Source organism: Lupinus angustifolius, chromosome LG07 (assembly GCF_001865875.1).
Source record: "Lupinus angustifolius cultivar Tanjil chromosome LG07, LupAngTanjil_v1.0, whole genome shotgun sequence".
Lineage (NCBI taxonomy): Eukaryota > Viridiplantae > Streptophyta > Magnoliopsida > Fabales > Fabaceae > Lupinus > Lupinus angustifolius.
Genome location: NC_032015.1, coordinates 12,181,147 through 12,201,792, shown reverse-complemented (window position 1 = coordinate 12,201,792; position 20,646 = coordinate 12,181,147). Strand labels below are relative to the sequence as shown.

Genomic DNA, 20,646 nt, shown 5'->3' with positions numbered 1-20,646 from the left:
CCCATAAAGATTGTTCTATCAGCCATCACTTAAGGAAGAGCAGAGTAAGAACGGGAAGGAGATAGAAAAGTTACTCTATAAACCAAGAACACCAAAAAACAATTAAATGGAGGATCGTATCCCCATGAGGAAAGGTTAATAATCTGTAACCATTCTTATGGATGTGAAAACTATGATTTCTTAAGATCCATTTATACATGACTTCAAACAAAGTTTACAATATATATATAACTTTAGGGGGTCTTATGGCTCTCCTACATCTGATAAAAATCATGTGCTAATGTCCCTTAGAGATGGACGTACTAAATAATTAAATACAAGTGTGATGTTATCTGCTGAAATTATATGGTTGAGTATGTAAGGAGAAATATAAATGTTCAAAATAGTAAATTGTATTGATAATATTGTAAGTGATAATATGTTAATATTGTAATATAAAAGACATAATATTAACCATATTTATATTAACACGAGACTCCTAATTAAATATAGAAACAACACACAAGATAAAATAAAGGAATATCAATTCCAAAATATCTTATAATATACTCTAAACAAATCTAAAATCATAATATTATATATTATCTTTATATCCATGTATCATCTAAATATTATCTATAATATAATTTAATATATTCTAAGATATTTTCATATATTCTAATATTCCCCTTAGCTATAGCTTACTAAGTATTAAGCTTGTTTCAAGTGGTTGCAAACATTAACTAAATATTAAATTGATGGATCAATGATCATTTATGATCTTTTCAAGCTCTAGGTAAAAGAAATTGAAGAAGATGAAGACAATAAAGTTTAGCCATCTATGATAAAAGCTATCTCCATGGTTAACCACCATGAACAAAAGCACATTAACAAGAATGGATTGAATTGAAAAATAAAAGGAAGAAATTGCCTACGAAGAGAGAAAGTAGGAAGAAGATTCAATTGAAATTAAGAATGAAGAGAAAATGAAGTACGTGTAATTTGTGTAGAAGAGAGAAAGAAAGAAGAAGATTGAATTGAATTTGAGAATGAATTAAATCATATTGAAATGTATGATCAAAATAAAGAATAGAAAATAAATGAGATTGAGGGAAAATAGGAGATGAACAATCAATATTAAATGAAATAATTTAGAAGGAAAGGGAGGAGAAATTGAAAGGGGAGAAGAAGAAGAATTAGATGAAGAAAACAATTTAGGATTTGTGTAATAATAATAATTTAATGGAATATGCCAATTATATCTTCAAGTGGTTCCAAATGTTAACTAAATCTAAAATGGATGGATTAATGATCAGTGATGTTCTTTGCATGCTCTAGGTAAAAGAAATTGAAGAAGATGAAGACAACAACGCTTAGCCATTCATGATAAAAGCTATGTCCAAGCTTAATCACCATGGACAGAAGCACACTAATAAGAATGGATTGAATTAAAAGATAAAGTGAAGAAATTGCGCAGGAAGAGAGAAATGAAAAAGAATGTGGAATTGAAATTGAGAAATAAGAGAAAGTAAATGATGTGTATTTTCCTTAGAAGAAAAGAGAAATAAAAGAGAAGATTGAATTGAAAAGTATTGAATTAAATGATTAAAGTAAGGGAAAGAAAATGACTGAGAGTGAAGGAAGAGAGGGGATGGACAATCAAGATTAAATGAGATTGTTTAGAAGGAAAGAAAGGAGAAATTGAAGCGGGAGAAGAAGAAAATTTAGATGAAGAGGGTCCATGAATAATAGGAATAATAATAAGATAAAGAAAAAAGTGGTGATGATGACTTGATTAAAAACTTGTGTTGTGGTGTTCCTCTATTTCTTGATATGATAGGAGATTTTGTCGTCCAAAACTTGTTGCTGAAATAAAAAAGATGTGAAATTAGATTATATTATTGTCACAGTCCTAACTTATTTCAATGATTCTCAACATCAAGCTACTAAGGATCTTGATATTATTGCTTATGGTCTTACGAGAATGCTACTAGTGTTGGTGAAAGAATGTCTATATTTTTTTATCTTGGAGGTGGTACTTTTGATATCTCTTTGCTTACCATTCTTTTAAACGAATCTCTCAGAAGTTTGTATATGCTAGAGGTCAGTTGTGAAAATATGTGAATATATATGAAGAGAGGTGATAGAGGAAAGAGTGGCTATGAGAACATCAAGTGACAAAAGGATTACAAGCCAAAGCTTCCTTCAAGATGGAAAGATGATGTGATGAAACCATGTTGTAATTATATGGTTGAAGTATATCAGGAGAAAAAATAATGCAAAAACTAGTAAATTGTATTCATAATAATGAGAATGATGATGTAGTTACATTGTGATAAAAGACACAATTCTAACCCATATTTATACTAATGATAGACTTCTAATTAAGTAAGGAAACAAATCATAAAAGATGAAATAAAGAAATCTCAAACCGAAGAGATCTTATAATATACTCTAAAAAAAATCTAAGATATGATTAGCATAATATGAGATATTATCTCTATATCTACATATGATCTAGATATTTTCTATAATATATTCTAAGATATTTTCATATATTTTAATATTATTCAGTAGATAAATGTGGCTAAGAAGGAATACTCTAAGCTTATAGACTTCAAATTTAACTCAAGCTTATAACTCAATTGATCTCTAAAACTTTTATTGGTGGGGTAAGATGGTAAACGTTTTTATCTTTTATAAGTGGCATGCTCGTGGTGGAAGTTTGGTTTTGGCAATTGAATTTAATATATACCTTCTATATGTTCTAAATTAAAGTTATGGTCGTATTCACTATTATTAATTGTAGAAAAATGCATGAAAATATAGAACAAATGTGGTCACGATATCTATATTTATAATATAAATACAATTGCGGTCCCTAAACAAATATTACAGTCACAGTTTCTACGGTATAATTTAAAACATTGAGTTTATAAATGCATATATAAAGAGAGAAATAGATAGATATAGAGAATAAGAAAGTAACATGTCTAGTACTTACAAGTATTCCATTGTTTGTCTACAAGCAAATAAAAAGGTTGATATTTCCCTCCCTATTTCTCTTCTATAGTTATAGGGCAAATTTTGCCTATTGTCATAGCTTGAGGTTAATATTTGAAACTAGCTATAACTCTCTATTTAAACTTTTAGGTACATAGCTAAACTTCCTATTTCTATATATAACTTGAGGTTCGAATTAAAGTGCATATATAAAGTAAATATTACATCCAATCCCAACAAAAGAGAAGTTTATCTATACATTTTAATGATAACGAAACACAAAGATGCAAAGAGAGAACTAAAGTTCATATGAGCGAAAATTACCTCCTCAAGAAGCATACATTTACTCCTCAATGGATACAATGCTTCACCAGGTTGAGCCTTGACCTTTCACCATTTCAAGCAGCACTAGGCACATCTGCCTTTTTTAGCCGGGTGCATGACTTATGTTGGGTGTAGCTACCTTTCGCCAATTCATGCTCCTTTTAGCAGTTTCAAGCATTAACTAACATAAAAATCATGTAATAGGATTTGTATAATTATAACTCGTAAGAATCAAAGCATAAAATTTAACCATAAATCTGAATTAAAGTGCATATATCAAGTAAATATTACATCTAATCCCAACAAAGGAGAAGTTTATCTACACATTTTAATGATAACTAAACACAAAGAGACAAAGAGAGAACTAAAGCTCATAGGAGCAAAAATTACCTCCTCAATGAGCATACATTAACTCCTCTAACCTTTACCCATTGCTTTTACACCTCAATTCTAGCTAAATTATCTTAGGAACTATTACAAATCGAGTAAAAAGTATTTCTACCTGAACTACTACTCAAAATGCCCAATGTAACCTCGTCTTAAAAAGTATTTCGCCGTGTGGGGAATTCAATGGGTACAACGCTTCACCAGGTTGAGCCTTGACATTTCACCATTCCAAGCTGCCCTAGGCACATCTGCCTCTTTTTAGCTGGGTGCATGACTTATGTTGGGCGTAGCTATTTTTCGCCAATTCATGCTCCTTTTTGTAGTTTCAAGCATAGACTGACATACAAATAATGTAATAGGATTTATATAATTATAACAACTTAATGGAATCTGCCAATCATAGATTCGAGTGGTTCTAAACATTAACGAAATCTGAAATGGATGGATTAATGATTAGTGATGATCTTTGCAAACTCTAGGCAAAAGAAATTGAATAAGATGAAGACAACAACGATTATCCATCCATGGAAAAAGCTATGTCCAAGCTTAACCACCATGGACAGAAGCACATTAACAAGAATGGATTGAATTGAAAGATATTGTGAAGAAATTGCCCACCTAGAGAGAAAGGAAGAAGAAGATTGCATTGAAATTGAGAAAGTGAAGGATGTGTAATTTGTTTAAAAAAAGATAGAAATAAAGGATAATATTGAATTGAATGATTAATATAAGGGATAGAAAATGATTGAGATTGAGGGAAGAGATGACATGAACAATCAAAATTAAATGAGATTTTGTAGCACGAAAGAGAGGATAAATTGAAGAGGGGGGAGAAGAATAGCATGAAGAAGAAGAAGAAGAAGAATTATATGAAGAAGAAAATTTAGACGAAGATGGTCTACGTAGACACACCATGAATAATATAAATAATAATAATAATAATAATAATAAGATGAAGAAAAAAGTGGTGATGATTAAATGGTCAAAAACTTCAGTTGGTGGTCTTCCTTTATTTCTTGATATGATAGGAGATTTTATCTTCCAAAACTTGTTGCTGAATTAAAGATGAGGTGAAATAGGAGCATACTGTTGTCATAGTCCCAACTTGTTTCAATGATTCTCAACATCAAGCTACTAAGGAAGTTGATATTATCGTTGGTAGTGATGTCATCCATATTATAAATGACCCGATTGCAGCAGCCATTGCTTATGGTCTTGCAAGAAGGCTACTAGAGTTGGTGGTAAAAATGTCTAGATTTTTTATCTTCGAGGTGGTACATTTTATATCTCCTTACTTACCATTTTTTGCCACGAATCTCTCATGAGCTTCTATATGCTAGAGGTGAGTTGTGAAGATATGTGAACATATATGAAGAGAGGTGATAGAGGAAAGAGTGTTTAAGTAAGATGAGTTGTTATGTTGGTGGTGGCTACAAGAATATTAATCGACAAAAGGATCACAAGCCTAAGCTTCCTTCAAGGTGGAACGGTGATGTGGTGATACCATGATGTAATTATATGGTTGAAGTATGGAAGGAGAAAAAGGAATGCACAAAATAGTAAATTGTATTCATAATATTGAGAATGATGATGTGGTTATATTGTAATACAAAAGACACAATTCTAACCCATATTTATACTAATGAGAGACTTCTAATTAAGTAATGAAATAAATCATATAGATGAAATAAAGAAATCTCAATCCGAAAAGATCTTATAATATACTTTAAAAAAATCTAAGATATAATTATCATAATATGAGATATTATCACTATATCTACATATGATCTAGATATTTTCTATAATATATTCTAAGATATTTTTATATATGTTAATATTATCCGGTAGATAAATGTGGCTAAGAAGGAATATTATAAGCTTCTATATTTCAAATTTAACTCAAACTTATAACTCAATTGATCTTTGAAATTTTTATTCAATGGTGGGGTAAGATGGTAAACGTTTTTATCTTTTATAAGTGGAATGCTCGTGGTGGAAGTGTGGTTTTGGCAATTGAATTTAATATATATCTTCTATATGTTCTAAATTGAAGTTATGGTTGTGTTCACTATCATTAATGGTAGAAAAATGCATGAAAATATAAAACAAATGTGGTCACGATATCTATATTTATAATATAACTGCAATTGCGGTCCCTAAACAAATATTACAGTCGTTGTTTCTACTGTATAATTTAAAACCTTGAGTTTATAAATCCATATATACAGAGAGAAATAGATAGATATAGAGAATAAGAAAGTAACATGTCTAGTACTTACATGTATACCATTGTTTGTCTGCACGCAAATAAAAGCCTTGATATATCCCTCCCTATTTCTCTTCTATAGTTATGGCGCAAATTTTGCCTATTGTCATAGCTTGAGGTTAATATTTGAAACTAGATAAATCTCTCTATTTAAACTTTTAGGTACATAGCTAAACCTTCCTATTTCTATATATAACTTTTCTCTTGCATGGGACACTCGCTTGGCCATAGCTTTACAAAACAACTTCAACAAACTCCAACTAAATCATAATTACTCTACCCTACATAATGAGTTCCATGTTCTTCTACTTCTCAAATCTACACTACCAAGACGTTCTCTTTCTTATCTCTCTTTCTTATCTTATACCATGGCTTCCCATGTTACAAATTCTATCATTGGTCGGTATGTTTTGGCTATTGTGATTGCCATGGTAGTTTTCCTTCCAAACTTCACTTATGCCAAGAAATCCAAGATCATTGGTTTGAAAATGAATGTAATTGATAAATGTTGGAGATCAGATCCTGAATGGAGGAAGCATCGGCCACAACTTACTACATGTTCCATTGGCTATGTTGGAAAGATGACAAATAACATTGGTGAGGGCCTTATCCATTATAAAGTTACTGACCCAAGTGATGACCCTATAAACCCTAAATATGGCACCTTGAGGTATGGAGCATCTGTGATCCAAGGGAAAGTATGGATTACATTCCAAAGAGACATGGTCATTAGGTTAGTGAGACCACTTCTCATTAGTAGTTTCACTACCATTGATGGTCGAGGAGTTGATATCCACATTGCTCATAATGCATGCTTAATGATATTTAAGGTAATAACCGACAATTATTACTATATAAGATCTATGAATTTGTCCTTCAAGCTATATCATATGCATTTATCTTTAACTCTTAATTATTCTAACTCTCATCATTGTATTTAATGTTTGCAAGGATGCAACACTCAATATTCTTTTTATGTGGACCAAAATGGTCCTATTAGATATGGACTAAATTTGCTCAAGTATTATTTTATCTTCTTTATCTACATTGGCATTTCAAGAAAATTAAAGGAGTACCAAATAATCTCCCTATTCTGATATACAATTTTTAAATATTCTTTACTTCATGTATTGATTACCACTTTCCAAATCACAAATAATTATGGATTGGTTATTGTCTCCAGGCTACCAACATAATCATTCATGGCCTACGAATCCATCATTGCAAACCTCAAGCTCCTGGGATGGTGATGGGTTCTAATGGAAAGGTTATGCCTTTAGGTCAAGTAGATGGCGATGCAATAAGATTGGTTACTGCTTCAAAAATTTGGATTGACCATAATACACTTTATAATTGCCAAGACGGTCTTCTTGATGTTACACGAGGTTCCACTGATGTGACTGTCTCCAACAATTGGTTCAGATTTCAAGACAAGGTTATGCTTCTGGGTCATGATGATGGATATATTAGAGATCAGAACATGAAGGTTACAGTGGTGTACAACCATTTTGGACCCAATTGTAACCAACGCATGCCTAGGTAATTAATTGTTCAACTAAGAAGATTGATATTTATAGATATGTAAATGCATTAGATAATATTCATTTGTAATGATTAATTAAAAAACATTACAGGATCCGCCATGGATATGCACACGTAGTTAATAATATGTACTTGGGATGGTTACAATATGCCATCGGTGGAAGCATGGAACCTAGTCTTAAAAGTGAAGCTAACCTCTTCATAGCACCACCGTCAGGGAGTAAGGAGGTAACCAATCTTAGAAACTCCATTTCAAATGATTATTCATCTTAAGTGTTTTAAATTTCACTACATAATCACAATTGTAGCCATGTATTTTCCCACAATTATGGTAAAAGCAACATAACCATAAGTGCAATTTAAAACATTGAAGAAAAGTGAATAGATCTCATCATTTAATAAAAGGCCAATAATCGTTTAACTATTGTTTTTCAAATTTTATAATGTGTGTAGGTTACATGGAGAAAAGGCAATCGTGCAAATGGGGATAAATGGGAATTCCATTCAGTGAAAGACATTTTTGAAAATGGAGCATCCTTCAAGACGACAAAAGGTGGATATGTGCGAAAGCCAAATTATACTAAGGACCAAGCTTTTAACGTTGCAGATGCCAAATCCGTGAGATCATTAATAAGTTCATCAGGTGCATTGCGATGCAGTAAAACCTCTATATGTTGAACTTCAAAATAGATCATCGATCTATCAAAATTAAGTAGGATTCAAACTCAACTATTGTTATTGATTCCAAATTTAAACAAAATAAACGTTGGCGAATTATGCTCCAAATCTATTCGATTCTACACCAAACTCTACATTCGGATTTACAAGCCTAATTATAAACATGGAATTAATTCAAAAGAATGCTTATACAATTTATACTTAAATATATCATTTAGAAATTAACGCAATAGAAAAGTCCAATTATAGAAAGTCCATTGAAATTGCACTTATGATGCAAGAAGTGTCTACATGACATTCTAAAGAAATATATTAAAATAAGAGAAAAGTATTTCGTAGATGTCATTGCATACAAACAAACTAGATACATAATGAAAATGCATTATTTTCGCTTTATCATCAAAGTATCTAAAGCTCGTTTATGGTATCAATTGTAAAAAACGTGGGCCTGAAATTAAGGTTTATTAGCTCATTGGGCATGTAAAAATTTTCAGATAACTCTTTAAGTCAACTTATCTTAATTAAACCCACGAGCCGAAAATGTGTTATCTAGAGGGCATGTAAAATTAAGGGTTATACTTGTGTAAAAGAATTCAATTTAATTTTTTTTAATTGACTTCTTTTTCAAGTTTTAAATATATTATGTAAAAAAATATTTTACATATTCTTACTCATACACTAATTTTGCACTTCATCTATATTTCTGAATTGAACCATTAACTGGACTCATGACCTAAACCAAATTACCATCTTGAGCAGTTTGGATATGAGATCGCTAAAGACCTCGAGTAATGGAATATGGAATGACATCATATCCCCGAGAAGTCTCCAATATTAGGCTATTCAGACGGCGCCAACATAACACTTAATTACGAAAATAAATGTTAGATATTACTAAGTATAGATCATAATCTGAAGATCAAGATGAACATCATCTTTATAAATTTGGGTTGAGTTCATAAAAAGTAAATTTTGTTTAATGTGGTCAATCTAAACTATTGAATATGATGATAGGCTATGATCATTATATTTACTCTATAAACTGAAATAAAAATTGTGAAAACGATGTGTGCAATGACATTGTAAAAGGTTTTTACATTGTCGAAGCTTTATATATTATTCATATTCAATCATTATTGACTTTTAAATAAAAATAATACAAATGAATAGTTGATGATATTATATGTGTATAATATTTTACACTAACAACTCATAAATTTTTTATCTAATTTCCTACTCATTCAATTCTAATACATAGTTCTAACTTTGTTTATTTTTTGAAGATCCAAAGTTTCGTAAGTTCGTGTTTCCTTATCCACAAGGAGTTGCATGATACTAGTCTTCCAACCGAAAAATTGTTATTCTAATTTGATTTTAAATTGGGTTTTGTTGGTTTGATTACGGTAACTACTAACAAATCGATTAAATTAAACTATTGGAGTAAAGATGTAGAGATTGAACTTTACTACCCATTACCCTTTCAAACTTGATCCGATAACAATTATTCATTTAGCTGTGATTCTTTCGTAGCAATGGTACTAAAAGCTAATGTCTAAGCCTATTTAGTAGCTTATGAACTAAAGCTCTATTTCTAGAAACAATACTAATAAGATGAACAACTATGATTCACAAGACGCACCTATATGTCTAGCAACTATGCCTGTGAAATTAAGATTTAATGTAGCACCTCAAATGTAGCAATTGCCAATGTTTGTGTTTTATTAGTAGCTTATTACTATAGCTTTATGTCTAGCAACTATACTAAAAAGATAATGAATTACGAACCGTTAACATACATCTATGTCTAGCAACTATGTTAACATATTTGAGAATTATTTAGAGTTCGTAGAACTCTATATCTAGCAATCATATCAATACATGCACAAATATGACAAATTAGTATAAATCTATGTCTAGAAATAATACTAATATGATGAGCTTCTATTTTTAGAAATTAGAAATATAATTCCTTCATGAATTCATAATCCCAAAATTATACCCAAAAATTGTCAATATCTAAGCAAGCATTGAGCAAAAAATTACAACTCGTAAGAATCAAAGCATAAAATTTAACCATAAATCCGAATTAAAGTGCATATATCAAATAAATATTACATCTAATCCCAACAAAGGAGAAGTTTATCTACACATTTTAATGATAACTAAACACAAAGAGACAAAGAGAGAACTAAAGCTCATAGGAGCGAAAATTACCTCCTCAATGAGCATACATTAACTCCTCTAACCTTTACTCATTGCTTTTACACCTCAATTCTAGCTAAATTATCTTAGGAACTATTACAAATCGAGTAAAAAGTATTTCTACCTGAACTACTACTCAAAATGCCCAATGTAACCTCGTCTTAAAAAGTATTTCGCCGTGTGGGGAATTCAATGGGTACAACGCTTCACCAGGTTGAGCCTTGACATTTCACCATTCCAAGCTGCCCTAGGCACATCTGCCTCTTTTTAGCTGGGTGCATGACTTATGTTGGGCGTAGCTATTTTTCGCCAATTCATGCTCCTTTTTGTAGTTTCAAGCATAGACTGACATACAAATAATGTAATAGGATTTATATAATTATAACAACTTAATGGAATCTGCCAATCATAGATTCGAGTGGTTCTAAACATTAACGAAATCTGAAATGGATGGATTAATGATTAGTGATGATCTTTGCAAACTCTAGGCAAAAGAAATTGAATAAGATGAAGACAACAACGATTATCCATCCATGGAAAAAGCTATGTCCAAGCTTAACCACCATGGACAGAAGCACATTAACAAGAATGGATTGAATTGAAAGATATTGTGAAGAAATTGCCCACCTAGAGAGAAAGGAAGAAGAAGATTGCATTGAAATTGAGAAAGTGAAGGATGTGTAATTTGTTTAAAAAAAGATAGAAATAAAGGATAATATTGAATTGAATGATTAATATAAGGGATAGAAAATGATTGAGATTGAGGGAAGAGATGACATGAACAATCAAAATTAAATGAGATTTTGTAGCACGAAAGAGAGGATAAATTGAAGAGGGGGGAGAAGAATAGCATGAAGAAGAAGAAGAAGAAGAATTATATGAAGAAGAAAATTTAGACGAAGATGGTCTACGTAGACACACCATGAATAATATAAATAATAATAATAATAATAATAATAAGATGAAGAAAAAAGTGGTGATGATTAAATGGTCAAAAACTTCAGTTGGTGGTCTTCCTTTATTTCTTGATATGATAGGAGATTTTATCTTCCAAAACTTGTTGCTGAATTAAAGATGAGGTGAAATAGGAGCATACTGTTGTCATAGTCCCAACTTGTTTCAATGATTCTCAACATCAAGCTACTAAGGAAGTTGATATTATCGTTGGTAGTGATGTCATCCATATTATAAATGACCCGATTGCAGCAGCCATTGCTTATGGTCTTGCAAGAAGGCTACTAGAGTTGGTGGTAAAAATGTCTAGATTTTTTATCTTCGAGGTGGTACATTTTATATCTCCTTACTTACCATTTTTTGCCACGAATCTCTCATGAGCTTCTATATGCTAGAGGTGAGTTGTGAAGATATGTGAACATATATGAAGAGAGGTGATAGAGGAAAGAGTGTTTAAGTAAGATGAGTTGTTATGTTGGTGGTGGCTACAAGAATATTAATCGACAAAAGGATCACAAGCCTAAGCTTCCTTCAAGGTGGAACGGTGATGTGGTGATACCATGATGTAATTATATGGTTGAAGTATGGAAGGAGAAAAAGGAATGCACAAAATAGTAAATTGTATTCATAATATTGAGAATGATGATGTGGTTATATTGTAATACAAAAGACACAATTCTAACCCATATTTATACTAATGAGAGACTTCTAATTAAGTAATGAAATAAATCATATAGATGAAATAAAGAAATCTCAATCCGAAAAGATCTTATAATATACTTTAAAAAAATCTAAGATATAATTATCATAATATGAGATATTATCACTATATCTACATATGATCTAGATATTTTCTATAATATATTCTAAGATATTTTTATATATGTTAATATTATCCGGTAGATAAATGTGGCTAAGAAGGAATATTATAAGCTTCTATATTTCAAATTTAACTCAAACTTATAACTCAATTGATCTTTGAAATTTTTATTCAATGGTGGGGTAAGATGGTAAACGTTTTTATCTTTTATAAGTGGAATGCTCGTGGTGGAAGTGTGGTTTTGGCAATTGAATTTAATATATATCTTCTATATGTTCTAAATTGAAGTTATGGTTGTGTTCACTATCATTAATGGTAGAAAAATGCATGAAAATATAAAACAAATGTGGTCACGATATCTATATTTATAATATAACTGCAATTGCGGTCCCTAAACAAATATTACAGTCGTTGTTTCTACTGTATAATTTAAAACCTTGAGTTTATAAATCCATATATACAGAGAGAAATAGATAGATATAGAGAATAAGAAAGTAACATGTCTAGTACTTACATGTATACCATTGTTTGTCTGCACGCAAATAAAAGCCTTGATATATCCCTCCCTATTTCTCTTCTATAGTTATGGCGCAAATTTTGCCTATTGTCATAGCTTGAGGTTAATATTTGAAACTAGATAAATCTCTCTATTTAAACTTTTAGGTACATAGCTAAACCTTCCTATTTCTATATATAACTTTTCTCTTGCATGGGACACTCGCTTGGCCATAGCTTTACAAAACAACTTCAACAAACTCCAACTAAATCATAATTACTCTACCCTACATAATGAGTTCCATGTTCTTCTACTTCTCAAATCTACACTACCAAGACGTTCTCTTTCTTATCTCTCTTTCTTATCTTATACCATGGCTTCCCATGTTACAAATTCTATCATTGGTCGGTATGTTTTGGCTATTGTGATTGCCATGGTAGTTTTCCTTCCAAACTTCACTTATGCCAAGAAATCCAAGATCATTGGTTTGAAAATGAATGTAATTGATAAATGTTGGAGATCAGATCCTGAATGGAGGAAGCATCGGCCACAACTTACTACATGTTCCATTGGCTATGTTGGAAAGATGACAAATAACATTGGTGAGGGCCTTATCCATTATAAAGTTACTGACCCAAGTGATGACCCTATAAACCCTAAATATGGCACCTTGAGGTATGGAGCATCTGTGATCCAAGGGAAAGTATGGATTACATTCCAAAGAGACATGGTCATTAGGTTAGTGAGACCACTTCTCATTAGTAGTTTCACTACCATTGATGGTCGAGGAGTTGATATCCACATTGCTCATAATGCATGCTTAATGATATTTAAGGTAATAACCGACAATTATTACTATATAAGATCTATGAATTTGTCCTTCAAGCTATATCATATGCATTTATCTTTAACTCTTAATTATTCTAACTCTCATCATTGTATTTAATGTTTGCAAGGATGCAACACTCAATATTCTTTTTATGTGGACCAAAATGGTCCTATTAGATATGGACTAAATTTGCTCAAGTATTATTTTATCTTCTTTATCTACATTGGCATTTCAAGAAAATTAAAGGAGTACCAAATAATCTCCCTATTCTGATATACAATTTTTAAATATTCTTTACTTCATGTATTGATTACCACTTTCCAAATCACAAATAATTATGGATTGGTTATTGTCTCCAGGCTACCAACATAATCATTCATGGCCTACGAATCCATCATTGCAAACCTCAAGCTCCTGGGATGGTGATGGGTTCTAATGGAAAGGTTATGCCTTTAGGTCAAGTAGATGGCGATGCAATAAGATTGGTTACTGCTTCAAAAATTTGGATTGACCATAATACACTTTATAATTGCCAAGACGGTCTTCTTGATGTTACACGAGGTTCCACTGATGTGACTGTCTCCAACAATTGGTTCAGATTTCAAGACAAGGTTATGCTTCTGGGTCATGATGATGGATATATTAGAGATCAGAACATGAAGGTTACAGTGGTGTACAACCATTTTGGACCCAATTGTAACCAACGCATGCCTAGGTAATTAATTGTTCAACTAAGAAGATTGATATTTATAGATATGTAAATGCATTAGATAATATTCATTTGTAATGATTAATTAAAAAACATTACAGGATCCGCCATGGATATGCACACGTAGTTAATAATATGTACTTGGGATGGTTACAATATGCCATCGGTGGAAGCATGGAACCTAGTCTTAAAAGTGAAGCTAACCTCTTCATAGCACCACCGTCAGGGAGTAAGGAGGTAACCAATCTTAGAAACTCCATTTCAAATGATTATTCATCTTAAGTGTTTTAAATTTCACTACATAATCACAATTGTAGCCATGTATTTTCCCACAATTATGGTAAAAGCAACATAACCATAAGTGCAATTTAAAACATTGAAGAAAAGTGAATAGATCTCATCATTTAATAAAAGGCCAATAATCGTTTAACTATTGTTTTTCAAATTTTATAATGTGTGTAGGTTACATGGAGAAAAGGCAATCGTGCAAATGGGGATAAATGGGAATTCCATTCAGTGAAAGACATTTTTGAAAATGGAGCATCCTTCAAGACGACAAAAGGTGGATATGTGCGAAAGCCAAATTATACTAAGGACCAAGCTTTTAACGTTGCAGATGCCAAATCCGTGAGATCATTAATAAGTTCATCAGGTGCATTGCGATGCAGTAAAACCTCTATATGTTGAACTTCAAAATAGATCATCGATCTATCAAAATTAAGTAGGATTCAAACTCAACTATTGTTATTGATTCCAAATTTAAACAAAATAAACGTTGGTGAATTATGCTCCAAATCTATTCGATTCTACACCAAACTCTACATTCGGATTTACAAGCCTAATTATAAACATGGAATTAATTCAAAAGAATGCTTATACAATTTATACTTAAATATATCATTTAGAAATTAACGCAATAGAAAAGTCCAATTATAGAAAGTCCATTGAAATTGCACTTATGATGCAAGAAGTGTCTACATGACATTCTAAAGAAATATATTAAAATAAGAGAAAAGTATTTCGTAGATGTCATTGCATACAAACAAACTAGATACATAATGAAAATGCATTATTTTCGCTTTATCATCAAAGTATCTAAAGCTCGTTTATGGTATCAATTGTAAAAAACGTGGGCCTGAAATTAAGGTTTATTAGCTCATTGGGCATGTAAAAATTTTCAGATAACTCTTTAAGTCAACTTATCTTAATTAAACCCACGAGCCGAAAATGTGTTATCTAGATGGCATGTAAAATTAAGGGTTATACTTGTGTAAAAGAATTCAATTTAATTTTTTTTAATGGACTTCTTTTTCAAGTTTTAAATATATTATGTAAAAAAATATTTTACATATTCTTACTCATACACTAATTTTGCACTTCATCTATATTTCTGAATTGAACCATTAACTGGACTCATGACCTAAACCAAATTACCATCTTGAGCAGTTTGGATATGAGATCGCTAAAGACCTCGAGTAATGGAATATGGAGTGGCATCGTATCCCCGAGAAGTCTCCAATATTAGGCTATTCAGACGGCGCCACATAACACTTAATTACGATAATAAATGTTAGATATTATTAAGTATAAATCATAATAACTAAACACAAAGATACAAAGAGAGAACTAAAGCTCATAGGAGCGAAAATTACCTCCTCCATGAGTATACATTAACTCCTCTAACATTTATCTCTTGTTTTTAAAATTGTCATCGCATCATCTATTATTTAAATTCAATTATCATTAACTTTTAAATAAATACAAATGAATAGTAGGTAATATATTTTATTTTAGTTTATTTTTATAAGCAATTATATTAGAAATGGGCACAAGGAGTGTCAACTCAATTACAACTTACAAAGAAGATCCATACAAGTATAAGGAACAATACACCATTTGACAAAAGTGTACAAATTAGATCCTAGGTAATATATTATATGTATACAATTTTTATACTAACAATAACAATGCATACATATTAATTGTTTCTACATTCATATTCATTCAACTTTAATACCTAATTCTGACTTTTTTTATTTTTTGAAGAACCAAAGTTTCATAACTTCGTCTTTCCCTATCCAGAAACCATTAGTTAATTGAATTAGCTAAGCGACATGCTACATAATACTCTCATACCACTCTTGATATGCATGAAATTAATAAGGTTGGAGGCAGTAAATAATGTTAACAATAAGAATATTAATTACATTGTTTAGTCATTTGAACAATTCAGTCATAGTAACAAGATGTTTAACATTATTTGGTTGAGTTGAAAAGTGAAGAAATGAAAAGAGAGGAAAGAAAGGGGAAGAAAAATAATGTTTTTCATTATTTGGTTTGTATTCAATAGAGTGAAGGAAAGAAAAAAAATGGTGGACATATGATTTTATATTTTGTTACCAATATTGGGAGGAAAACAAGTGAAAAGAGAAAAGGAGTATTATTGTGTTAGTTTTATATATTGTTACTGCATTATCTATTATTTATGTTTTAATATCATTGACTCTTCAAAAAATTTATACAAGTGAATGATGAATTATATATTGGTATATAAATCTTTATAATGAAAATGCAACAATATTACACTCAAAAAACAAACCAACAAATACATGTCAATATCATTATTAATAATAATTATATTTTTCTCCTCACTTTCTTTCTATTTTCTACGATATCAAACAACTAAAAAATCATCATATTTTCTAATTATTTTCTACCCTTAACTTTTCTTTTCTCAATTTTTATTTCCTGGACTTTTCCTTTGAAACAAAAACCATTATTACGACCAGTAACATTCAATACTTTAATGCTTTCTTTTGACCAAAAATTAAAATATTCTAAAACATTGGTTTCTGTATGACTTGCAACTTCAATCAATTCCTGCTTGACTTTCGTTGAATATGTTCAGCACTTGCTGAAGTTATTCCATTTCAGATCTCATTCTTAATTGGAAAAAATCTAGCATCAAAAAGATTAGGGACGAATCTAGACGAGAGTTAAGGGAAGGAGCCCAAATTTTTATATGAAGTTTTGCTTATCATAGAATTTTTCTCTACACTTTTAATATTCGACAATTAAAATATGATTGATTATATCATACCTGCCAAAACAATACACCATGCAAACATGAATAATCACATTAATTTCCTTTTAAAATTTAAAACATCACATTAATTTTATTCATAATTTAACTTGTCCAAAGTTAATTCACATAAATAAAGAAATAATTAAAGACAGTATTATATTTTGACTATTCATAATTTCACAAGTTCAAAGTTACTTCACATAATAAAGAAATAATTAAAGAGACTATTATATTTTTACTAAAATATTTTTACTTGTTTTCTACGAGACAGAAACAATTAACTAATATGATATGATAAGTATAATTACTAAATAAGGATAAAGTTCGGGGAAAATTAATAAACCAATACATATGTATATATACAAAGAAAATTAGTGCCTAGATGACATAATATTATTTTTTCCTATTTTAAATTAAATAACAATTTATATTTCCATCTTACATCTTATTGTTGTTATCTTCTATAATTAAAACTATTATTACCACTAATAATAAGTTTAATATGTATTTCATGTTCACACTGAAAAATGCATTTAATATTTATAATTAAATGAAAGAGGTTTTTAGTTAAATAGAGTCATGTGTTAATTTAATAGTATAATACAAATATTAAAGTTCATAAAGTTGAAGAAAAAAATAGACATGTAAGTCAAAATGGTTACAATAAAAAAGCATAATATAACTTTAAGTCAACAATTTAAAGTGATAAATCTTAACAACATAAACAATGTTGTTGATTTTGAATCTAAATAAATCAAATTTTAGTTTATAATCATGTTCAAAATCTATGTTTTCATTTTTAGTATTATATATTTATTTTGTAATTTTACTTATTTTTATTTTGTAGTTACTAACTATTTTTAATTAAATTTTGCTTTAATAAATTAACATTTTTAATCTTAATTTAAGATCATTATTTTTTATTTTTATACTATTATTTTTTTTATTTATATGTTTTCACATTTGAAAAATATGTGTAAAACATGGAATATTTGCTAGTTTTTGTAACTTTGAATCCCTTACACGTTATATTATTGTAAAATAGATATGATCATGATTCAATTCTAATAGTCATTTGATTTTTAAATCTAAATATAATCATTTTAATATTTTAAAATTTGAATAGCATATAAATAAATTAGTAATGTTTATCATACGCAAACACAATTTTCATAATTGTAGATGTTGTAACTATGTAATATTTAATCAAACATCAAATGCATTCAATAATTGAATTTATTTTATTTTATTTTATTTTATTGAATTTATATATATTTTATTTTATTTTATTGAATTAAGATACTCGTATTATATAATTATGCAACATTAAACCTAATTCTCACATTCTCATTTTACACAGCTTCTCTCTTCTAACCTTAGTACCACATTCCAACCACTTTATAAAGCTTCATCAGATTCATAATTCATTTCATAATGTCTTATTTCTTTTTTTCTTCTATTTAAATCATCTTTTTCAACGATTTAGTGTGTTACCTTTTTATTATTATTCTGAATATTACATTTAATCAGAACACACAAATAATGAAAATATATTTTATAGTGTCAATAAACCATGTATTGACCCATTATATTTTTTTACTATCATAATTGAAAGTGCAAAGTGTCAAGAATAGCACTACCATATCTTAGCCTATGTTTTGATGAAGACAAGGTTCTAACAAAGCTTGAAGATAGCTCAACAATCAACATGCTTTGTGTTCATTTGGTCATATCTAGACTAGGAGATAAATTGAGTCTATAACCTAAGTAGTCTGGGATATGTGTCGTAGTAAGTGAGTATAGGTTAGGTGAACCTATATGCTAGTCTCTTAAGCCATCATAATTGAACTACCATATTTAAGATATGCATCATCTAGTTAATTGTATGTTCATGCATATATCATACATTCTATGCATATTAGGCATAATATAAATGATATAACATGTATACATATTGCATATAACATATGAGAAGTTTGCCTTGTGAAACATATGCATAAATGATATTGCACATAACATATGAGAAGTTTGCCTTGTGAAACATATGCATAAATGCTCTAGTTAATCGATTAACGTGGTAGCTTAATCGATTAACATAACCAAATTTATGTTGAATATGTGTTTTCTGTTTTAACTGTTTTGGATGTCATTCTGTAAGTCCGTTAATCGATTAAATGATAGTGTTAATCGATTAACATGTCTGTTTTGTGTTATAACTGAAATCTGTTTTTTTCTTTTGTAACTGCTTAACTGTTTAACTGTTTTTGCAACAACTTAAACCACTTATTCTCCATGCTATAAGTACGAGGGTTCACTTAGAACTGAGTAGCATTCATTCTATTTGTTTAGGGTTGTATTAGAGAGCATTTTGCATTAGTATTTTCACTATTATTTTGCTTGAGAGTTGCATGTGTGAGAATAGAGATTATGTTGTTTTTCTGTAACATGCTTTATGTTTCTGCATAATTTGATATTCATTTGATATTGCTCACATGATCATGCATTAGATTTTGAATGAAAGAAACCTGTTACTTACTGCATTCTGATTAACTCACTTTCATATATTGATGGTTTAATTGATTAGGATAAGGGTTAATCGTGAGTCTTTACATTGTAATATCTTAGGCTTTATGTGCTTAGAATACCTTGATTTTAACGTGTGTTGTGCAGTCTGGATTTGTCTCTTGGTGTGAAATCACCACAGAGATTGTAGTTCTTCACCAAGGCAGGGAGGTCTTGATTTGAGGATAAGATTCTTGGCTGGGGCTTGTTCGCGAGAAAGGTTTTCTCAAGAGGCGAAAGGTAGAAGTCAAACCAGGTTTTAGAGATCCTAGATTTCAAGAAGGGAGCATCCCTTGTGCTTGTAAATCCTTGTGCACTGTTCTTTCTTTCTATCTTTATCTTTCTGTTTCTTGCATTAATACACTCAATATATACTTGAGAATTTGGATATCTTTTTAATGCTATATCATTAACACTTGTATGCAATAATATCTGAAACATATCTGTTTAAAGTGTATCTTATTGAAAGTGCAAATTGCTAGTTCTGTTAATTTGTTATGTAACTGTGTTAATCGATTAAGTCCTTCTGTTAATCGATTAACTGAACAGTTTTTTTTCCAGTATTTGGCTTGTTGTTAAAAAGTAGTAGTTCGTAACCGCCACACCTGTAACACCGCGAATTTTACGATTTGGAATTATAAGATTTTATTAATATTTTTATTAATTATATATTCGAAAATGAATTTCTGGGAATTTTCGGTAAAGAATTAGACGAAACTCTAGTTGAGTTTTAGTCTTGAAATATTATTTCCTATTTTGTGGTAAATTTTGGTAATTTTCGGAGACAGTCGGTTCTGAACCACTGTCAGG

General features: G+C 30.1%; 2 protein-coding genes across 2 annotated transcripts; both read left to right on the top strand.

Moving 5' to 3' along the window:
- Positions 6,328-8,179, top strand: LOC109352936 (probable pectate lyase 4). Its single transcript, XM_019595122.1, has 4 exons — positions 6,328-6,789; positions 7,143-7,498; positions 7,594-7,729; positions 7,955-8,179. Exons 1-4 carry the CDS (start codon positions 6,328-6,330, stop codon positions 8,177-8,179), a joined length of 1,179 nt encoding a protein of 392 aa, XP_019450667.1.
- Positions 13,025-14,876, top strand: LOC109352935 (probable pectate lyase 4). The gene is made up of 4 exons (XM_019595121.1): positions 13,025-13,486; positions 13,840-14,195; positions 14,291-14,426; positions 14,652-14,876. The coding sequence occupies exons 1-4, from the start codon at positions 13,025-13,027 to the stop codon at positions 14,874-14,876; spliced, it is 1,179 nt and encodes a 392-aa protein (XP_019450666.1).